This window comes from Gracilinanus agilis, chromosome 5 (genome assembly GCF_016433145.1).
Source record: "Gracilinanus agilis isolate LMUSP501 chromosome 5, AgileGrace, whole genome shotgun sequence".
Lineage (NCBI taxonomy): Eukaryota > Metazoa > Chordata > Mammalia > Didelphimorphia > Didelphidae > Gracilinanus > Gracilinanus agilis.
This window is the reverse complement of record NC_058134.1, coordinates 155,600,936-155,625,013: the sequence shown is the minus strand read 5'-3', so window position 1 is coordinate 155,625,013 and position 24,078 is coordinate 155,600,936. Positions and strand designations below refer to the sequence as shown.

The following is a 24,078-nucleotide window of genomic DNA, read 5'->3' as shown; positions in this document are numbered from 1 at the left end:
AAATAGAATAAGGATAAATATGAGACACTAGACTCAGTTTTTTAAAAGAATTTACAATTATAGGATGGGGAGAGATGGCTTTATGTGAAAAATGAGCTGGTAGGCTATGGAATTCAATTTCAAGATGAGTTGGCAATTCCATCAAACATTTATTAAGTGCCTACTATATTCCAGTCACTTTGTTAAGCCCTGGAAGAGAGATAATAGATGATTGGAAAGGTGTAGTTTGGGACCAGGTTTTGAAAGGCTTTAAAAAGCTAAACCAAGATGTTTATATTTGATCCTAGAGACAATAGGGTACCATTGAAATTTCTTTTGTAAGGTTAGATCAACCCTTTAGAAAATCATTTTGGCAGCTATGTGAATTAGAGAGAGAAATAAGCTAGTTAAGAAATTTAGTTAAGAGGCTATTGCAAGATTGAGAAACAGGCCGAAGATGGAAGGTCTTTGGTTCAAATCTGACCTCAGATAATTCCTAGCTGTGTGACCCTGGGCTTAATCCCTACTGCCTACATACACAGTATTAAAAATAAGGACGGAGTAACAACAGGGGTTACTTAAAAAAAAAAAAAGGCTATTGCAATAATCCAGGCAGGAGTGACTGTGTGAAAAGAAGAGTAAGAGAGTAGAACCAATGAAATATTTAGTGGAGTTAGAAACAGGATTTAGCAACTGAATAGGTATATGAGGTGAGAAGTGAAAAATAATTCTTAAGTTATCCTGGCAGCCACAAAAGCTAAAGAATGGCATGTTACCATTCATGGTAACTGCAATACGATAGGTTATAGGATCAAGAATCATGGAATTAAGAACTGGAAGGGACCTTAGAGTCAGATCACATCTGGTAAATGATATTCTATTGTCAGCAACACATATTAGAAACAACATTGACAACAAGATAGAAGGCTTCCAGATGAGGATAACCATAATGATGGACCACAAAAACTTATTGAGGAATGGTTGAATGTAATGAGAATGTTTAGCCTGCAGAAAGGAAAGGGGAGGGAGCTGTCTTCTAGTTTGACATGTGGAAAGAGGGGAATTAGATATATTCTATTTAATCTTAGAGGGCAGAACTAGGAGCAATGGATGGAATTTCCAAAGAAATATTTTTGTCTCCATGTGAGAAGAAAAACAAAACAAAGTAAAAACTACCTAACAAATTGAGTAGTAGATTCTCTCCATGGAGATTTTCAGGGAGGGACTAGATGAAAACTGGCTCCGTGGTATTTTCGACAGGATGCCCTTTGAGGTACAAGTCAGTCTAGAGAACATCAATAGTATCTTCCAGTTCCTGAGCTACTGATTAAAGGTAAATTGTAAGTATCTTTTCTTCAATTGATTCAGATTAAACTTTCAGTTTAAGGAAAATAATCTGTGGGGATTTCAGCATCAGAATTTTTAATCTGGATGATTTAGAATAAGGAAAAGCAGCCCTCAGCAGAAAGCTGTAAGGGTGGCAAGTGAATCATAATGTATGTTTCTTTGATGGATTGATTGTTGTTTTTTTTAAAATGAAGGATTTGTTGGAGGTCAAACCTGGGGTACAATTCAATTTCAGGTTAGATATGGTTATTAAATGCATGAATTAATGAAACATTTATTAAGGGCTTACTCTGTGCAAAGTCCTCAATGTTAAGGATTCAAAGAGAACAACAAGCCCTTTCTCTTGGGGATCTCACATTCTAATGAAGGCAATAACAGACACCATATATAGGAAATCATTTCAAAAGATCCCAGCAGTAGCAAAGCAGATTCCTGTCACTTTTTGATGTTGAACCACTTGCCAATACTTAGAACTTTGGTGATAAACACTTTTTTCTGAGTCATTAATGGACATGACTATATGTATGCGTACGGGAGCAGTTCCCAGGTTGTATGTCCATAGGGCTTTCTTCCCCAGGTGATGTCTGAGGGCACTGGGCTGGACTGGAGGCTCTGCTCTTCTAATTGGGTGCAGGGTCCTGAGCTATCTCCACAGAGCCTGGTAGGTGACGCAAGGGATTGAGAGGCAGGCCTAGAAATGGGAGGACCTGAATTCAATTCTGACCTCAGACATTTATTAGCTGGAAAACCCTGGGCACCTCTGTTTGTCTGTTTCTTCAAGTGAAAATGATATAAAATTAATATCATAATGATAAAATAATAATAATAGCACCTAACTTTCCAGGGTTCTTATGAGGATCAAATGAGATCATTGTAAAGCACTTAGCATGGAGTGTAATAATTAAAATGGGTTTGACAAAAATAAGAATTTTTAAAAGTTGTGGTTGCCATTTATAAAAATTAAAATTAAACTGTGAGTGTGTTAGTAGCTTTATTACAGCAAAATAGTGATAGTAAAAGAGGGAAATGTGGGAAGGAGGTAGAAAATATCGCCTGGTTAAAAATACCCTAAGTCTGAGTTTAAGTGAAAAGGGCAGTAAGCATCCCTCTTCAGCCCAAGTCTCCAACTCAGAAAGCTGAATCTTCACCAGAATCCAAAGTCCGAATCAGGAAGCCGAAATAAGAAGCTGCAAAAAGGAAGCTGAGCTGTCCAAGAGTTCGATCTGCCAAGGAGCCAAAAGACTGCAAAGAATCTCACCAGACCCCATGCCCATAAGGCAAAATACTGCACAAGAACCCTAGGGGCCCAGAGGCTCCCTCTTATACAATTTTCTCCACCCATCAGCTCTCCTCATCACGTTTTAGGAATCAATCACAGTCTCCCAATTCATCTAGCACTGCTCAGGTGGGGGTGGGGGCAGGGCAGTGCTTGTGGTCTTTTAGGGTATGAACTTCCTTTTCTAGTAAAAGGTTCTTTACTAACTAAGTGTTAATGACTAACTAAGTGTGAAAGGCAGGGGACTCCAAGTTCTTGATTATTTTAAAATAGACAAAGAGAGTTTAAATTCTCTTTCACATGGAGGAAGAGGTTACTACTTGTTTCCTTCATTCCTTCCATCAAGGTGGCAGGGAGAGATGGTGCTTAAGATGGTTTGACTTGCCTGCACTTGGTATCTCCTGTCTCTCAGGGTGCCCTGCTGTTTTAGCTGGGCTGGCTGGTCTAACCCTGTGATAATGGCTTTTCTTCCTCAGGTGATGGCTTGGAGGGCTAGGCTGGAAGCAGCACCCGGTGGTCTGGAGGTGGGGAAAGGGCTGCTGCTCCCAGGGCTCTGGTGCTCATCTGTAGGCTGGTGGCAGTTGGTCATCAATTGTTGCTAGTGATGATGAAGAAGATGGGCCTTTTCTCCTCTCAATAATGATTGCAGTTAGTTGGCCTTAAAGCATGTCTAGTGTTTTGAGGGCTGCTGCTGTTCCCATGAGTATCCAAGGGGAGATGGTGGTTGAGGGAGTGGTGATGGTTTGGCTTCTCTAGCACAAGCTCCCTGCTCTCTGTCTCGTGGGGTGATCTCACTGAGTCAGCTGGCTTGGCATTGCCTGCCCCTTCTATGGCAGATACTTTTCGGTGAGTGAGGATGGCTGACTCCTCCTTCATAAGAGCTGCTTCCCTGGAGGGCAGTTGTGATTAGTGAATCATAATCTTGATTTTCTGCAGCAAGCCTAGGGTTTCCCTTTTTTTTTTAGGTTTCCAGGGATCATAATTAGCATTAAAACTCAGGAGGAAGATTACAAAGAACAAAGGTTTATAGGAATTTAAGAGAAATAACCAAGTATTTCCTGATAGTGACTTATAAAACTTTGGAATGAGCTCCCAAGGAAGGTAACAGAACATTCTCCTCTGGAGGGCTCTAAAAATCAGATGGGCTGATTTGGGTGTGGCCCTTGTGGTATCAGGGGACTGTCCTAAATGTTCTGGCTACCTTCTCTTCACAGCTTTAGTGACTATTATTAGTTATAGCTTCCTAATCCATAGATAATCAGTTTAGCATCTTTAGTCACTACCCTTTCATGTAATTGCAGCTGCTTCTGACATCTGAATACAATCTCCCCTCACCTCCTACTCTGATTTCTCTTTGATCTCTATAATGTGCTTTCCAGAACAGCTAACTTCTCAGTGTTTGAAATTCTGGCCAAATTCAATTGAACACTGATTTAATTAATTTCTTCTTCTTGCAAAGCACTGTGCTAGTACTATAAAGATTATATTAGAAAATAAGTATTGTTTTATTAGTTTAAAGATAAGAAGTAGAGAATCTGGCTTGAGGAAGAATTGGAGTCTCAAATAGAGCTGAGAGAAAGTGTTAATTTCAACTATTGGCAGTTATAACCGTTATTTCTATGACAGTTACACTCTTTGGGTGTGGCATTCCAGGAGTGGCTTCTGGTAGTTGACAGAGCCACACACAGGTTCTTTTCTCTTTCAGGGCTGGAGAAGGTAACACCTTTGCTTCTCTCTATCTCTGCCTGAGTAAAAGGCCTGAAGGAGTGGAGTGTTTTCTTTTCAAACTTAGGAAACATTATTCATTTATCTGTTACTGTGTATAGATTGGTTAAACTATGAAAAGGCCAAACAAAACCTGGTCTTTGGTTTGGACTCTGAGTCTGTTAACTCAGAGTCCTAACTTGATTCTTGTGGAGACTCAACCAGCTAGCCTTGGATATCTTTATAACTTAAAGGCAAAGTTAAGAGTTAGAGTCGTTAGGTTTATTTAGAATAGTATAAATTTGGTTAGTTAGATCAGGGAGTATCGGCGTAGCCTGTGAACCACAGGAGAAGTGGTTCCTTGCAGGACATGGGAGTTTATATGGGTGGAGTTAGAATCCCTTAGAATTAGAAATCCTTTTTCTCTGATATATATATTTAAATAAATTGCTTATTTTTCATAAACAACAGTCTCTTTAGCATTCCTTGTGCCTTGCATCGCTTGCCTAATTTTATTTTTACAGTACTGAAAGTGGATGATGTAGAGGTAAATAAGACATAGTTCTCCTCCCCTTGTAACAAGTTCATATTCTAGTAAATTACGTGTAAAATTAGTTAACAGGCATCTAGCATTTAAGTGCTTACTATGTGCCAGCCACTGAGCTAGTCACTGGGTGTACAAATAAAAGCAAAAATAGTCCCTGTGATCTAGGAACTGAGGCAAAAATTTATTAGCAAAGGTGCCAAAAAGTAAAACAAAGTTTCCAAGCCAAAAAGAAATAGGTTAATTGAGGGAGAGCCAGTCTCACAATAAAGCTGGGCTCTGGTCAAGACCAAAGACCCAGAGCCTTGTGACTGGCCTCCTAATATACCAAACTTGATAAAGTACAATTATATCTGGGTTTGTCAAAGCACAGTATTTAGATAAACATAACCCAATCACTAAGGTCAGCAATTGTAAAAATTATAGCATCATCTAAACAAGGGAGTATATGACTGTAAAAGAAGGGAAACATGTAAAATACAATTTCTTGTACAAGTATTTATAAAAATATTACTCAAGTAATAAGGTCAGCAACTGCAAAAGGTCAGCAAATATAAAAGTTATAGTATCATAAAATTATACTGGATATATTCCCAAAATAAGGGAGTTTACCAGAGTTGATTAAGGAGGATGTAAATTTACAGAAAGTCACCAAGGGTGGTAACTGGTATCCTTGGGACTCTTCTTGCTGAAGCAGGATCCTCAAATACCTTCACTTAACTTTTAAAATGCTTGACTTATGCTAGAATTACATCTTGATCAAAACACTAACACCTGCTGTTTGAGTCAGACAAGTGAGAAATTCTTAGAATTTTCCTAAGGCCAAAGCTAACAATGATTAACTATGCTAAAGCTATAATTTTAATTAAAACAAACCTTAAAATTGGCTGTAAAACAATCATAAGGTGGGGTAGAGGATTTCTCATTCACAGAACATTCATTCTAATGGGGGAGATAACATATAAATAGACATATGCAAAATAGATACAAAGGAGATGAAAGGTATCTTAGAGTGGAAGGTACTTGAATCAGCAGTAAGGCCTCTGGCAAAAGGTGGGATTTGATCATATTCTTGAATAAAGCCAAGGGCACCAACAGGGGAGATAAGAACTAGAGCATTCCAGGCAGGGAGGAAATGCAGTCCAAAAGCAAAAAGATGGGGGATTTGTGTAAGAGTAGACCAGTGAAACTGGACTGTAGTAGGTGATTAATAAATGCTTCTTGATTTGATTTTAGAAATTTAAATGCTTAACAAAGAAAGGTACAAATATTTACTCCTTAGAAGGGTTAGAGAACCATTGGAGTTTATGGAGTAAGGGAATGAAATGGAGAGACCCATACTTTAGGAAAATCACTTTGGCAGCTGACTGAAGTTTGTTGTGGCCTAGGGAAAGAATTTTGAGGCAAGGAGAGCAATTATATGGCTGTTGAAGTAGTCTATGTAAGAGGTAATGAGGACCAGATAGTGGCTATGAGTGGAAAGGAGACATATGCAAGATATATTGTAAAGTTAGAAATTATACCATTTGCTTAAAAATCTGATATATGGGAGGAATGAGAATTAGAAGTACAGGAGAGCACAAATCTTGTAAGCCTAGATAGCTTGGAGAATAGTAATGCCCTTGACAATGATGGAGAAGTTTGAAAGGTGTAAAAATTAAAATTACAATTATTTCTAAAATTTATATTATTGGATATCTGATCCCACTTCCTACAGCTTAACATTACATGATCCCTTTTTCCACATAAGAGAAATGTTAGTGTTTGATTTATGGGTGCTTGCAAAGGGGCTATGGCCACTCCTTGATTTGCATTTCCTCTTTCAATGTTTTTAGTTAGTACTTTTATTTCTTTCCTTAATGTCTCCACTAAGTCATTGTTATCTTTATCTTTCTTTTTATGACTGTTAAAGACATAAAGTACTATTCTCCTTAATTCTTTGACATCCATATTAGCACAATCTGGACCGATGGTTTTAAAATAATCTTTTACTATTTTACAACAGTTTTTTACAAATGGCCTTCTTATCTGCCTGACATACCTTTTTCTGGAAAGATCCAGATCTATATATCTACCTCCCAGATCAATAAGTGTATCCATTAACTGGGAGGGATTTTCATCCTGCTTTTGCTTAAGATTTTTGAACTTTGTCCATGTACCAAGCCTATCAGAACAAGCTCATTGCTGTTAGTAATGCCTCTCTTAGCCTGGCATAGTTTTAAGTAGTCTTGTTCATTATTTAAGTTCTACTATGGGTCCTTACGTGGTCAGTGAATTGCTCTCCTTCCCTAGGCTTGATTAACAAGAGAAACAATTTTATTTTTTTCTCTTTCCATTAAAAAGGCTTGGAGCAAATTTTCCATGTCAATCCATTGGGATCATAAATGTGGTAAATACTTTCTAGATTGTTTTCCCACAATGGGATCATCTTCAAAGGAAGGAGTATTTTGCTTGAATCTCTTAATATCTTGTGGAGTGAATGGTGTATGGTGTCTAAGGGACACTAAATCTCTGCTTTTATTGTAAGTGGGTACTTCCCTTAAGGGGAATAGGCTTTTAACTGAATTATTTTCAATTTCTGTTTCTTGGCTCGATGTTTGAATTGTAATAGAATAGGTAAGGGGGAGGGAAGGAGTGGTAGGGACAGGGGGAAAAATGCGTGTATGAGGGGGAAAAGGTCAGGTAGGAGGGGTTTGAGTATATTTAGAGGTAGTTTGAACAGGGTGAGGAATAATTTGAGCAAGAGTTGAGGTGGTTTGAGTAGAAGCAGAAATGCATAGGACAGGATGAGTCAGGGACTGAGTAGGCTCATATGGTGAAGGGGTGTGGGGAGATGAGTCTCTTCTCTGAATCTGAGGATTACTCAAGCTTTTCTCAAGGTTTTTTATATGACATGTCTTGAGATCATTCAAGCTATCTTCTAGTTTTTTTCTCAAGGAGATTAATTGAGCTTTTGGTTTTTTCTTGAGGAGGAATAGGTAAACTGCAAGGCCTCCTATTAGTATAAGTACATCCAGGAACAATATTAAATAAAGGCATTTTTAAATGTTCTTTGGGATCAGGAGCCATTATAGATAGATGAGAACCAGCATTTTCCCAATTTGGGTTATGTTGCTCAATATCATACTCAGTCGCCGATTTATTATTTTTCAATCTAAGTATTAAATTGCTTGCAATTCTATTTTCTCTCAGTAGGTGGCACTACTCTACTATGTAATGGCAAAGGGTTAGAGCCTCACAAGGCTAGTGGGCAGGGTCTTCTAGAGACTTTAGAGAAAAAAATTTGGTGTAAGTACAGGCACATCCTAATTAACTAGCCTTTGCTAAGAGGGTGTTAAGAGTTTTCTCCCCCCAGGGGTAAAAATGCCAGGGCCACATGCTTCTAGACATGGGCAGGAAGCAACTTATCTGAACTGGGGGGGGGGAGAGGGGGGCGTGCAAAAACGGCTTTGGTGGATTGCTGGGATTTTGCCCTTATGGGGCTCTGAAAGCCTTTCAGGGTCAAAGGAGCAGTTTAAATTATTTTTCCACTGCTTCCTCTGACTGCTGTCTCTAGTAATCCACCTCCCACTTAAGCTAATGCTAGAGACATGTGGAGTTTCAGGAAAGGCCTTAAAGAATTCTGGGCTGCTGACATGGAAGCTTGTGGGGACCTGGTTGCTGAGGCAAGGAATTCCCCCCCCCCCAGGTGAAAGCCCTGAGGGGCTGATTATTGTAAAAGAAAATACAGCTATTCAGCTATTTTAATGAATTTAGCAAATAGATCAACAGCAGCAGGTTCCTAATTCTAGAATTAGCTACTAAAGACCTGACTTAAGGATAGTAAAAAGTGAAGAAAATTGAAGAAGATTGAGGGTACTCATCAAAACCTTGGTGGTCTGCAAATTAATGTAAGAATTAAAATTAGGTTTGACTCAGTATGAGTTGTGGTCGCTGTTTATAAAATATTAGCCCTTAAGTAAAAAATGTTAGTAGCTTTTATTTACAACAAGGTAGAGATATTGAAAGTGGGAAATGTAGGAAGGAGACAGAACCTTGTCTAGCCTACTGACCTAAGTGCAAATGCTGCTCCGGGGAAGTCCAGCTCAGCACCCAGCAAGGGCTTCCTCAAGGCCTGATCTCCACATGGAAGTCCTAATGGAGTCTTCAGCCAGGATTCCACCAATGCAAGCCTCTTTCTTCAGCTCCAGTCACTCACCCAGCAAGCCTCTCCATAGTAGAAAGCTCCAGTCCAGAATGATTCCAGGAAAAGGTAACTGAATGTCACCAGGGATCATGCTGAAGAGAGTGTCCCACGGAAGCACCAACCAAGAGAGGGTCTCCTTGCCAAAGAACCAAGGAAGCCAAGAGTGAGTCTTCTCCTTCGATTTTACCTTTTATAGTCCTTTTTTTCCACATCACTTCCTCCCCCCCCTTCACAGGAACCAATCACAGCCTCCAAATTTGCCTAGTACTGCCCAAGGGAGTGGTAGTGCTTGTGGCCTTTGGGGGTGTAAACTTTTATCAAAAGGATTCACAAGTACCTAACTGATTGAGTTCAAAGAGTGGAGCACTCCAAAGTACTTGATTAAGTTAAGATAAAGAAATTCCCTTTTACAAAGGGAAGGATGGGTTTGGTTTGGGCAGGGGTGGGGGATAGATATCTTTTTGGACTTTTTAGTGCCTTCAGGATTCCATGTTGAAGATGTGCAGACTTCATTTGGTGAAGTTTGACTGTAGTCTATGAGAGTAACTAGATAAATAGGTCTGGGAATCAGAATTACTGATTTGAGAGTTGGATGATACTTTTGACAGCTATCTAGTCCAAAAACATACAGAAAAGAATCCCCACTATAGCATACTTGACAAATGACTATCCGGCTTCTGCCTTAAGACTTCTAAGGAGGGAAAATTTCTATATCAATTTTTTAGGATGCCCATTCTACTTTGGGACAACCCGAATTGTTAGGAACTTTTTTTCTGACATCACACTTAAATTTGCCTTTTTGCATCTTCCATCCATTTCTCCCAGGTCTTGTGAGAATTAAAATTAACATACAAATACTTCAAATGTTATATTTTATAAGGATTTATTAATTAATAGTTTGAAGAAAAATAAACAAGCTAGGGTAAAAGAGAGCTCACCCAGTCCTGCATGTGGGGTAAGGTGGGTGGGGGGAGAGAGAGAGCCAGAGGCATAGTTACAGCCAACTATATATACAGACAACATAAGCACCCAAAATGGTGGAGAGATTAAAAGGAATTCTGGGGAACATAGTTCAAAGGTACAAAATTTCTACTTATATAGTCTGTTGTTTGAGGTCAAACAAAACAAGTCTTATTACTACTTACACATGATGCTTAAACACATTCTATACTGTCTTACTCTGAGTCTTCCCTTTTCTAAGCTAAACATTTCTAGTTCCTTTAGCTGATCCTTATATGACATATACTTAAGGCCCTTGACCATCCTAGTTGTCCTTCTTCTTTAAACTTTGACACATGAAATTGAATATAGGGCTCTGTAGGAGTTCTGAGAAGGGCAAAATAGATTGCATCTCTAACTTCCCTGATCCAGTGTCCCTCTCAATGTAACCCAGTCACATTTATTTTTTGGCTAATCTATCACACTGCTAATTTATATTGACTTCGTAGGCCCCTAAGACTCATATGGCTTTTTCTGAAAATTTTTGTCTGTCCATGCCTCCCTTAATTTAAAATTAGTAAGTGGATTTTTTTTTGTATCCAAATGCAAAACCTGTTGAATTTCATCTTCTCAGATTTAGTCCAATTCTCTATCCTTTAGAGGCATTTTTGTTTTTTAATGCTTCTGCTGCTTGATGCTTGCAGCTTTTTGTCATCTGACAATTTGACGGGCAGGATTTTATTCAAATCCTGAATAAAAAATGTTAAATGCCATAGGACCAACCACAGATTCTTGCGGCATTCCATTAGAGACCTCCTTGCCACTCTGGCATAGATCTTTTTTAATCAAACAAGCCAACCAGTTCTGATTTCTGTTGTTACTGTCTAGTCCAAATCTCATCATAGTATAATATAATATAGTATAAGCTATTTTATCAAAAATTGACTAAAATATAAGTAAAGTACTTTCACAGCATTCCACATATCTACTACTTGAGTAATCCTTTCAGAAATGAAAATGAGGCCATTCTGGTTGTTTGTAATTCCTACTTCCCTTTCTAGATATTTGCCAAACATCTTTTTTTTTTTTAATCTTTACCTTCTGTCTTGGAATTAATACTATGTACTGGTTCCAAGGAAGAAGAGAGTAAGGGCTAGGATTTAAACGACTTGCCAAGAGTCACACAGCTGGGAAGTGTCTGAGGCCAGATTTGAACCCAGGACCTCCCATCTCTAGACCTGCCTCTTAATCCTCTGAGCCACCAAGCTACCCCTGCTGTTTCATCTCCTTTATCTTTTTAATAATATAGTCTAGATTATTTCTAGGAATTGAAGTAAATCTCACTGGCCAATGGTTTGGCCTCTGGCATTTTGTTCTTTTTCCTTTTTTTTTTTTTTTTTTTTTTGGAAATCATGACAACATTTGGCCTTCCTCAAATTTGTAGTACCTTTCCCTTTTTCCATGAGCTTTAAGATATATCTGATAATGGCTCAGCAGTCATATAATAGAGACCATGTAGGCTAGGTGACTTGAATTTACCAAAAGGCAGCTATATGCTTTTAAAAAATAACTATTTCCTCAATTATATTGGATATCATCTGATGTCACCTGATAGTCATCTGCACATAGATGATAAATGAACCCATAAGAGCTAATGCAATCACCAGAGTATGGGAAAAGTATAGAGGAATAAGATGACCAGGACAGAACCTTAGGGTTTACTTTGGTTATCAACTATTTAAAATGCTACAGAAGTCAAGAAGCATAAGAATTGAGAAAAGAACATTTTTTGTTGTTCAGTTGTTTTTGGTTGTATTCAACTCTTTGTGAACCCTTTTTTTCATGGTATTCTTGGCAAAAAATATTGAAATTATTTGATGATTCCTTTTCTAATTCATTTTACAGAGAAGGAAACTAAGCCAAATGGGGTTAAGTGACTTGATCATGGTCATAGAACTAGTAAGTATCTGAGGCTACATTTGAACTCAGAAAGATAAGTCTTCCTGACTCCAGGCCTAACACTATCTAACTAACACTAACTGTACCACCTCGATGCCCTAAAAATACATTAGATTTGGCAATTAAGAGAGTATTTGTAACTTTGGATACTACACTTGATCTTAGTGAAAAGGTGGAGAAGCTATTATTTATTACTTTGGAGTGAGCAATTGAATGTTATTTGAATTCCAATTGCAAAAAGTTTATAAGAGTCATGAGAAAGGGAATAGAGATACCTACTGTTAGATATCTTACCCAAGGAATTTGCATTTCAGTGGTATCTTGTTTTTTGAATGGTAGGTTAATTCTGGAATGGTAGAATCTATGTTACTATCTCTAAATGGGAACTGTCACAAAGAATTCAGTTATAGAATTTCATTTAGGGTTGCCTCACCTAGCCTAGTCTACATATACTGAGTTTTTGATCTGAAGAGATCATGTAGTTTAAGCAGAACATATTTCCTGACTTGCCCAAGAACTCTTTCGTATGCAATACTACTCTCTCTGGAAGGACCTTAGAAGCATTAATCACTCTCTATTGACTACTTCATTTCATGAACAATACAAAGCCACCAAGTTTACTTAAGCAAGGCAGTGATGATCAAAGTGGTGCTGTGGGAAGTGTTAAAAAGTCATAAAGCAGTGCTGATCATCCTCCATGAATTCTGTGATTTTCCCCTACTCCAGACATCAGAATTCCTATATTATCTCCCGTTTTTCTCCTTTGCTTCAATATGATAAATTGTCAACCTTTTTCCTTGCCAGTGCCAGTTTCTTTTCTTGTGCCCTTGATACCCTATTCTCCCAAGTTCTTTGACAGTTTGTATCTTTAGCCATCTTCTCTTTATCTGTTGGCCTCTTCAGACATGCCTAGGTCTTCTTGTTCTTTAAAAAACTTTCCCTTCACCTTGCCATCCCATCGAGATAGTGTCCTTTAGCTCTTCTTTCTTTCACAGCCAAATTCTAAAAAGGATCACCTTCAGTTTTTTCCATAATTTCCTTACTTCCCACTTCTGTTTTCAACCCATTAAGACTTCTGAAGCCATTATTGTACTTAATCTGTTTTCTTTCAGTTATCCCTAAACTGTTAAGTCCAATCTCCTTTTCTCAGTCTTCCTTCTACTTTAGACATTATGCCTTTCCTCAACTCCCTTCCTTCCTGGATATTCTTTCCTTCCTTGGCTTCTGTATATCACTATACTTTCTGTATTACTATTTATTCTCAACCTCTTTGCTGGATGACCATTCATTTCTTGCTTGTGAAGCTTGGATTTCTCCAGCTTCTCCCCTGGGTCCTCTTCTCTTCATATACTGTCTTTCAGTGTTCTCTAAGCTGTGTCACAAGTTTGATGATCATTTATGCAAAGACAACTCCCAAACTATATGTAGCTTTAGACTTTCTCCTGAGCTCTGGTCCCATATCTCCAACTTCTTCCTTTAAAGCAGTGATTCCCAAAGTGGGTGCCACCGCCCCCGGTGGGTGTTGCAGCGATCCAGGGGAGTGGCTGATGGCCACAGGTGCATTTATCTTTCCTATTAATTGCTATTAAAATTTTTTTAAAAATTAATTTCCAGGGGGCTAAGTAATATTTTTTCTGGAAAGGGGGCGGTAGGCCAAAAAAGTTTGGGAACCACTGCTTTAGAGTATCTTTACATTGGAGTGTCCTACAGGCATCTCAAACTCAGTATATCCATAAAAAAAATTTCACTTTCTCCCCACCACCCAGTTTACTCCTCTTCCCTCTAATGAAATTACCATCCCCATCCTTCATTAGAACCATGAGTCTTTAGCAAATTTGTAGTCATTCTTTATTTTTCTTTCCACTTCACTTTTCGTATTTAGTCACGTGTCTAGTGTTGTCAATTTTAACTCAAAACTAATCTTAACATCTGTCATTGCTGCTAAAATGCTATTCCAAAAATGATTCTGACCAAATTAATCCTGCTCGTTTTGTGGCGCCCTTTTGCCATTTGGAAAAAAACAAAACAAAACAAAAAACTGCTTCAACTTCATATTTAAAACCTTCCACAATCCAGCTTCTATCTGCCTTTCAAGATTTGCTTCATATTACTTTCCTTCATAATCAATATTCTAGCAAAATTAATCTACTGGCCATCCCCTGAACTCTACATTTCATTTGTTGTCTCTTTGAATATGCTAATATCGTTGCTTAGAATGAACCTGACCTTCTCCAGGAATCCTTTTCCTTTCTTGATTGCCCTAATTGTTAGTATTTTTCCATCTTCAAAATATCTTTCTTTTACTTGTCTTTGTATATATTGTGTTGTTGTGGAAGAGGACAGGCAGTTTTTCATTCTTTGTGTCCTTGAATTTGGGGCTAGACCTGACCCAGTCCAGGCCCCCTTATGGTTTATTTTTGATATTTGAAGAAAGTGAAGGCTTCATATGTCATTCAGCAATTAACAAAAGTAGATTAATTTAGCCATAGAAGGAGAATTTTCAACAAAGTTGGCACAGAGAACATCTTGAGTTGATTCTAAGTGGAGATCCCTTGACCTAGTTTCCTACTGTGAGCCAGCACTTAAACCTCTGAGATCTGGAGATCCTTATGGCTGCTTTGTACTCTAGCAGCCAGGAAGTGATGTCAGTTGCCTGAGCCCTGAGTCCCCTGAGACAACCAGGTCTTAAGGATAATCTTAGTTCCGTTAAGGAAATACTCTTTTAGCTTGCATTTAGACAGACATTTAATAAATTTTTGTTGAGTTGAATTGAATTTGCAGCCCACCCTTCCCTGGATCTTAGTCTTACCCTTTGTTTTGTGTTTTTTTTTCCTCTGCTATTAACAAGGTTTATATTCCCACTGTTAGTTCATTGTTAGATTTCTAAATCGTCCCTGATGCACTTCAGCTAAATTCATTTTTGTGGTTTCAAGTAGTTATAGCTGGATACTGATACATTTCCCCCATTCATAACTTAGTCATATCTGTCAGACATATGAAGTTCTTGCCAGTATTGAAATGACAAAAAGCACTCTGTGGGATCCTGCTTAATACAACAACTGTCTGGACAAAGGATTCCTGTTCAGTTTGTGTTACTCACTTCTAATGTATATTTCCTCCCAAGGCTGCTCTTCATACCCATGGAATTTTTCTGTATTTTGTGAGCCAGCATTTATGTTTTCTAGACCAGAACCATTTCTGCTTTTTTAGCTACTTAATGTAACATCAGAAAATGAAATTTTCACTTTGATCATTGAAAAAGTGTTTAGAATGAATTTTGCAACTGAAAACACATGAAAATTAAAGATTAGAGCTTGCTGGATATCCTTGTGTATTTTTTTTTCTGTAGGACAAAAGTAAATCACTTTGACTCCTTTGCTGTTTCTAAGGGGCCATTATAATGCAATGATCAGATGCTAAAATCTGGTATCTGCTATTTAAGAAAGAAAAAGAAATAAAGTCACTTATGAGACAGACATCTTGGTTTTCCTTTTATTTCCTAAGAATAAATAAGAAATAATACTTTCAGGAGTCTTTAACCTTTGTTTACTGAAATCATAAGTATACTTGACTATTTAAGTGACATATCCTCTTCAGAGATATTAAAAGTTTTAAAGAACAAGTTGCCACCTTACACAAGGTGGCATCTTCTGCTTCTCAAATTGTTTGAGGTCCTGCTCCAAAAGCTTAAATTCTCAACATTAGTTTTTATTTAAATAAGTTGGTTGAAATAAAGGGCATATTTCTAGTCTACATTTGTCTCACAAGAATACAAATTATTCTAGTGGCAAAATGTGCACATTTTCCTACTGTGTAGAAAATAAATTGTTTTCTTTGAAGAGAGTCTAATCTATCACTTTAGAACAGTGATTCCCAAAGTGGGAGCTACCGCCCCCTGGTGGGTGCTGTAGTGATCCAGGGGAGCGGTGATGGCCACAGGTGCATTTATCTTTCCTATTAATTGCTATTAAAATTTAAAAAAATTAATTTCCAGGGGCCAAGTAATATTTTTTCTGGAAAGGGGGCAGTAGGCCAAAAAAGTTTGGAAACCACTGATTTAGAATATTGAAGAAATTATAGATATGGCTTTGTTGTGAAATCCAAATCTGCTGGATTTGTAGCTAACGCTTATCAAGTTTCCTCATAGATTTTTATATATTCTTCCTTTTCCACATTCTGAAAATATTGAGGAAACTATTTCATGAACACCTTCTTTCCTTACAAATTGAAATAATGGTTTTATAATAGTTACATAGTTAAACAATATTCAGAAATAGCTTCTTTTTTAAAGTATATTATGCTTTGTTCTTTGCTAGGGACAGCAAAGTTAAATAAGTGCAGTTGTTTCTTGCCATTCATTTTAGAGAAGAAAACTAGTGAGTGCACAGTCTTTTCTTGCTTTGTTTCTCTGTCCTTAATTGAATGTCCCTTGAACTGAGACTGGTTGCAGTGTACTTTGGGTATATACTGAGGAATTTTTTTAGCAGCTGATTTTCTTCCATGCAATAAAAGTATGAAAACTCCCCAGTCCTAAATTTGAACAGTATCTTTATTGTTTTTCAAATTCATTCCCTTTTTTTGGACTCCATTTACCCCTTTACCTATTGGTCCCTCACATAAAGCTTTTACTAAAGCAGCCTTGTGCTTTTGATGAGCTATAAAATTATTGAAGTAAACATTTTAGATTTATATTCCAGATTCTAAAACTTAGGTCTGACCATGCCATTCTCTATTCAGTAGAGAATTGTTTATGTAAACTCATATCACTGCTTGGGACCAAATATAAAATGATCTGGCATTCAAAGTCCTTCATAACTAGCTTACCCACTTTCTCTAACCTTTCCAGTTGTACACATTATACCACCCATGTGGCATTGGACCCACTTGGTTCTCTTACACGAAAGCATTCCATTTCCTGATTTAGGACACTTTTACCTGGCTTCCTTCAAGCCCTAGCTTGAATCCCATCTTCCACAAGAAGCCTTTCCCAATCTCTCTTAATTCCTTCTGTTATTTCCTATCTATCCCTGTATATAGTTGTTGGCATGCTTTCATTCCCATGAGACTGTGAGTTCTTCTAGGGCAGGGACTTTCTTGGTATCCTCAATGCTTAGAATAGTTCTTGACAAACTGTAGGTCCTTAATAAGTGACTGATTGAATGACTGGCTACCTCAAAACTTTGTGGGAGTAGGAGCAGCTGGTGGCACAGTAGATAGATGCCAGGCCTAGAGTTGGGAGGTCTTAGGTTCAAATGTGAGTTCAGATACTTCCTGGCTGTGTGACATTGGATGAGTCACTTAACCCCAATTACCTAGCCCTTCCGTCTTGGAGTCATTACTAAGACAGAAAGTAAAGGGTTTTTTTTTGTTTGTTTTTGTTTTTTTAATCTTAGTAGGAATACCACCTGAATCATCAAAGTATAAAGTTTTCTACAAATTTAGTAAAATTATGAAAAAAATTAAATGTTAAAAGGTAAGGAAATATGGTCAATGTTTCTAAATTTTTTATTATAATAACAAAAATGATGTATCACTAATAAATCACTCCATGCTTGTCATTTTTTTCCAGATTCATTAAATGGATACCTAAATGCTTCAACACATCAGGGTGCCATAGATGTTTATGTCAGCAAAATGGGGAATGTGGACTTGAAATCCCACAAAGGTTAGCAAATTGAAATGACATAAAGACCCAGAAATAACCCTCATGGAACAAATGGCCAAACAAATCCTGTACATACTGAAACAGCTTTATGTTTTTTACAATTTGATGTTGGGAGTTATATATACAGCATTCTGGGTATTTTCAGGCATTTTGATTTGTGGACTATTTCATTGGAGCAAAGCTTCATTAAGATCATTCTCTCATCAAGATCTCATTATCCTCCATTTTCAGTTTGCCACCACACACACAAAAAAAGTTCCAGATCTCTTATATTGGTAGTTAATTACTATTATGAATTTAATTTTTTTATTTTTGAAAAATTCATTGAACTAGCTTAAAATTCCCAAAGTATGTATTGTCTTGAGACTTTTTTGGTAACTTCCTGGTTTGGCCTCTTGAAATGGCATTTTTAAATTATTCCAAAATTTAATATCTAGCAAAAAATAATTTAACATAGATATCCCACACTCAAGCCTAAGCAAAAGTGTTATTGTTTCCATGAATTCATTTCAGTTGGGTCTTCTTTTTTTCATGATACATGAATTGGGTGGCATAATTATTCTGCAGAAGTTCTTTGATTTGCTGAAGTAGTCCATATACCATTTATTTAGATGAAAGCAAGACTTTAAGCCTTGGTATTACTAAGCATAGTAATAGTAGACTATAGTAGAAATTGACTCAGAGATAGAAACCCATTTTTTCTTTTTTTTAAATTTTTATTTAGAATATTTTTCTGTGGTTACATGATTCATAATTCCCCCTCCCTTACTCTCTCCTCCCCATCCCAAAGCCAACAAGCAGTTCCACTGGGTTATACATGTAAAACATATTTCTATGTTATTCACATTTGCAGTAGAGTGATCTAAATTTTAACATCAAAACCCTAATCATGTTCCTATCACACTATGTAATCAAGCATATATTTTTCTAATGCATTTCTGGTTCCACAGTTCTTTCTCTGAATGTGAATAATGTTCTTCCTCCTGAGTTCTGCTGGATTTTCTTGGGTCATTGTGTTGCTGCTAGTAGAAAAGTCCATTACGTTCGATTGTACCACAGTGTATCAGTCTCTGTGTACAATGTTCTCCTGGTTCTGCTCCTTTCACTCTGTATCAATTCCTGGAGGTCGTTCCAGTTGACATGGAATTCCTCCAGTTAATTATTCCTTTGAGCACAATAATATTCCATCACCATCAGATACCACAATTTGTTCAGTCATTTCCCAATCGATGGACACTCCCTCATTTTCCAATTTTTAGCCACCACAAAGAGTGAAGCTATAAATATTTGTATACAAGTCTTTTTCTCTATAATCTCTTTGGGGTATAAACCCAGCAGTGGTATGGCTGGGTCAAAGGGCAGTTATTCATTTAAAGCCCTTTGGGCATAGTTCCAAATTGCCCTCCAGAATTAGAAACCCATTTTTTTCCTGATTAACATTAGAACAAAAAATAGCACTAATGGTTCATATGCACATCTCTATCATCATGGTTTACAAAACATATTCCTCAAACTAGCCCTTTGAAACAGATAAGTATTAGCTATTTCTAAGGCTTATGAAGTGACATATCCATGGTCATGTCAGAGAGAGAGATTAAAACTCAAACTCATATTTGCTTCTTCCAACTCTAAAGTTCTTTCACTGTGTTGCCTCTCATTTTTAGTAGAAAGAGAAGCAATAATTTTTAAAGGGCTTCTCATACTAGAATGATTTCCCTGTTCTGTTAGAAGGGAAGAGAAAAATAATTGCTGATCTTCATGCCCTGGATCAGACTTTTGACTAGGACTTTGATTTGATCATTATTTGGTTTTGATCCAGCACCCTCCCTGCTGACATAACATAGTAGGATTGCAATCCTGCCTTTTCTCCTACTGTGATCATAGTATTGGCAGAAGCATAAAGATAAATGAGATCAAAATTTTCAGGCTTCATTTCTGTTAACTAATTCCACATGGAAATATTATCTGTGATGAGGATAGCAGAAAGTGATACAGAACTTTGTGGTGTATGATTAATAAAGATGTCTGGAATCCATTTGGATTCTGCCACTGTCTTATACAGAGTGCAGCATTTGTCACTTTAACCTATTGGGGGAAAAAAGTTGAAGAATTATTTGTACCCTCTTACATTGTAAGATGTCACAAAGTAACATTTTGAATTCTTCCCAACAAGAGTTGGTATTCACTTAATTACTAGTCATGAGAAACTTTTAATGTGTTAATATTTTATCATTTATAATTTTTTTGGCTAGTGGTCTGGGTTGTTTTTGCATGGCCACTCACTAGTGTGGGTTCATTCATCTTCCCCAGCCTTCTAACTATCCAGCTCTGTAAAAGAAAAAAAAGAATAACCCCCTTAGCATATTTCTGAGTTTAGTTTTATTCAGTTGCCAGACATTTGCAGACTTCACTCTCAGAGTGGAAATAAAGAATATTTTTAGTTTTTTCCCTAACTAGATGCAGAATTACTTTAGTGTAACTAAAGTTGATATTAACCAGAGTGTATAATAAGGCATCATTAGAACCTTTCCTTGTTCTAATACATTCAAAATTTAATCTTCAAAACATACTCTATCATCCTGACCATCTTAGTTCATGAAGATGTGGATGTTTTTATATAAGAATATCTTATATGTATTGATTGCTGTATGATGTATAGATAAGTAAACTACAAAAATAGGAATGAGCTAATGAATTTATGGTGGATCCAGTGTTAAAATAGTTTTGAAAAGTCTTCTGTAATCAGCTGAAGAATTGTTCTGGTTTATTCTAGTAGGACCTTGAATGTATATAGAGTTTTAAAGAAAATAAAATTTCATCCTTTACTCCAGTTACTTCAAAAACTGAATAAAGTCTGAACAAAAGATGAATAGTCCCTTTAGTATTCAAACTAAAATCCTTTTACATACAACTTTTCCCCCTAAGATAGCTTATTTATACCATCAGATTTTTTTTCCTGGGGATTCTTTTAGATTAAAAAAATTTTTTTTTCTTTCACAACAGGAAGCTTTTTCTCTTAAGAGATCATCTTGAGAAACCACATGGTAGAATATGATGCTTATTGACTATGGAGCCACAGTCCAGTTCATTCTCTACCTCTGATAGTTTTTTACCTGTGTGACTGTGGTCTGATCATTTCCCCTGCTTGGGCCTCCATTTCTTTCTCTGTTAGAGAGGATTGGACTACGTGGCCTCTAAGGTCCCTTCTGGCTCCAGACCTCGACTTGTATGGCCTAACAGACCTCAGTCCCAGAAGTGCAAACATGTATATAGCAATCAGCATGATGGCACTCCTCCCGTAGTGTGTAGTTTCATGGAGCCAGCCTCAGGGCTGTGCAGTGAGGAACTAATAACAGGCCTTGACTGCAAGCACAGATGAAGTAAATTGCTGACTATGCATCTTCGCCCAGCCCTGTGAGCTGGCTAGTGCTGTTTACAAGAAGTGGTAGCTTATAATGACCTCATGACTCATTTGCCCGAAATGAATGTGGATACCATGTGCTCACGGAATCGCCTTGATCATTCTCTCTGCAGCTGGACAAGAAAAAGAGAGTACAGCATAAATGTGGAGGGGAAAGGTATAGAGGAAATTGCTGTAGGTGGGGAAACACTCCCCTGTTAAATCAGTGGGGCTGAGCAAAGGCTAGGGTTCAGACATTCTCTTTTTTAACTGCATTTTAAAATTCATTCCAGGGTCTGTTACAGTCAAAGTCCCATCCTCTCTCAAAGCTCATTTGCAACTGTCTGGGAGCAAAGTTGATGTGAATCCAAAAATCACTTTACAGGAAATGACAGAAGTTTCACAAGACAATGGCATAACAATCAATGGTAAGAAAGACACATTTTTGCCTCATAATGAATTTTCATCGTCCATGCTGAAATATGAGTATCATCTATATCATTACAGTTTTGTGGCTTTTAATTTCCCCCTATGTGGCATCCGAGTTTCTAGGGCTTTCTTTTTCTGTTTTATGTAATGAAATCCAGATATTTTTATTTGGGGGATTATTAAACTACCCTTAGATAACTTATTATGTAACCAAGATTTTCCTTTTATTACATTGACAAAATTAGTTTCTGGCACAGAAACAATCTGAAAAAAGAAATGTATGTGTTATATCTCAAGACTTGACTGTAGTCCAGAGGATCAGAATGAACTGGGGATTCAGTTTGTTGGTTGTACTATTGTATCACTGCTACTTGTCTTGACTTCTTTGGCTGCCAGTATTTTCTTTTAACCCCTGCTAGGACATCACTGACATAGACAAAGGAATAAAACATTTCCATATATATATATACACTCTGAAGCTTCACATTAGGTTTTCATTTTTAGCACATGTCAACAGAATTCGAATAATATATGTGTTTTGGAGGGAGCAAGAAATTTTGGACTTCTGATTTTTTTTTTCCATTTGGAAACTCCTACCTCCCACATACCCAGACAATTCACCTGTAATTTATATTCTTCGGGAGGTATCTCAGGTAACAAATAAAATTATTACAGAAGGGCATATTTAAAAATATTAAGGTTTTATTGTAATCCATATTGATAAGTAAGAAAACCACGTGCCTACTAAGATCTAATTCGAATGGCCTGCCATACCTTCCCCTTGGCTGCTTCCTAGAGAAAAGAGAGCGTACCAATCCAGTTCTCTCTATTTAAGCTTCTCTTTACGTTGGCTCACATCTCCACATAAGAAGGAAGCCTATTGAATCATGGGAAATATAGTTTGAAATGAGATCCAAATGTCCACAGCAAGTTTTGACCAGAGACCTCAAAATAAGTTCAAGGGTCTTCTTCAAAGAAGGGACTTATTCCTAAATAGAAAAGTATTCTTACTCAAATGGAAAGCCTATAGACTTTTATACCTAGCTTTGTCATTTGAAGACTAACAGTCATTAGCCTTCATAGGTATTGGAGTTATTGCCTATTAGCCTCTTTTTGTGCTTATGTTTGAGATTAAACCTCCCAGGATATCTCATATTTTGCAAACCAGCAGTCACAGAAAGTACTCAAATGTAAAGATGATTCTGTCCCTGGCTATGAAATATGAATCTTAGAACTTGAATGATTGGTTAGTATCTAAAATTTTCTACAGATAATGAACCAATCTTTTTCCATTTCACAGGCCCCAAGAATACATGGGTTTGTGGCTTTCCCCTTAGAAAAACAGGTGAAGCCGCTTTCAGAGTACTAGTGTAATTTGACCTAATATACTTTTACCACTTCATCTCTGGTAGAGATGTAGACACAAGGCAGGAGCCAGTTGATGGTGCTGATTTGATGTTTAAGTTGAGGAGAATTTTCCATGTTTCATTTTATATTTTGTTCATTACCAAAAAGGCCTCAGGCTTAGCATATCAAGTAGATTGAATCATATGACAGCTAAAGAAGTAAGGCAGATTAGTTCACTCTATAGAGATTTCTAGTCCAAATCTCTATTTTGGAAATAATGAGTAGCTTAAATATGGGTTGTAAATCTAACTAAGGTCAGCTGGGCACAGTGCCCATGATGTAAAAAACAGAATTAACCATATTGTAAAGTCTGGATTGCATCTGTAGCATGATTTATTCTTGATAATTCCCATAAGACATCATCCCAGTAAGACTTGGTCCCTAAAGAGGACTAATTTTCTCATGCTTTCTGAAGGTATTTTTATGGGTCAGCCCTGTAATGTTATTTTATTTCTTGCTTTCTAACTTCTCTTGGTGTTTGTTGTTCCTAGTAATTCATTCTGTAATCTATAAAAGCATAGTGTTTTAGACTTAAAGGAAATTACATCCAAGGTGTAATTCTCAGGCTAAGAATTCATCTTCTAGAACCCCTGCTACAAAACCATATTGCTGATAGACCTTCGGTGATTTTTTTAGCAGTTGAAGTATAGGTCATAAATTTTGTGTTCTTCCCAATTAGGGAAGGAACAGAAGTTTTTAGTCATACCAAGAAAACTTTCTGATAAGAGTCATTCCATTGAACTTATAAGTTCAAGTCCCGTCTGCTCAGACATGAAACCCTATTAAACTGCAGGAAGCCACACATCAGTGCTAACAATGCCTGTGGAGTAAAGTCCATCTTCAAAGTTTCTTATTTGCTTGCTTAGAGATGGTGTTTGTTTGTTTTGTTTTGTTTTCTCCTAGCTAGCCAGTGGGGCACATAGAAGGAAGCCAGCACTACGGGGGTCCTTTCATTTTAGCCAAGTTATACACATAAAACAGATGAAAAATCTTTTTGGAACAAATGAAAGCCACTAAGTTGGGAATTCCCAACCAAGCCTGTTATTTTTAGCCAGGAATAGGACACAAATGGATTAGATTTGCAATTTATCATAAAAAAACCTCTGGCCCCATGGTTTGGAAGAAAGACTACATGCTCTCCAGTCTCACTGGGTAATGGCACTTTTTCAAACCCAGTGATAGCTTTTCTTTCCAAATGGGACAAAGTCCAATGTCTTGGTCTGACAAATCCTGAAAATGGCTG

General features: G+C 37.2%; 1 protein-coding gene across 1 annotated transcript in view; it reads left to right on the top strand.

The window, feature by feature from the left end:
• The window catches only part of FAM185A (family with sequence similarity 185 member A), an 87,846-nt gene that overhangs the window by 52,649 nt on the left and 11,119 nt on the right, over positions 1 to 24,078 (top strand). The window contains exons 6-7 of the mRNA XM_044677650.1: positions 17,504 to 17,599; positions 21,293 to 21,427. Of these exons, the coding sequence (XP_044533585.1) occupies positions 17,504 to 17,599; positions 21,293 to 21,427 (231 nt within the window). The remainder of the gene's footprint in view (positions 1 to 17,503; positions 17,600 to 21,292; positions 21,428 to 24,078) is intronic.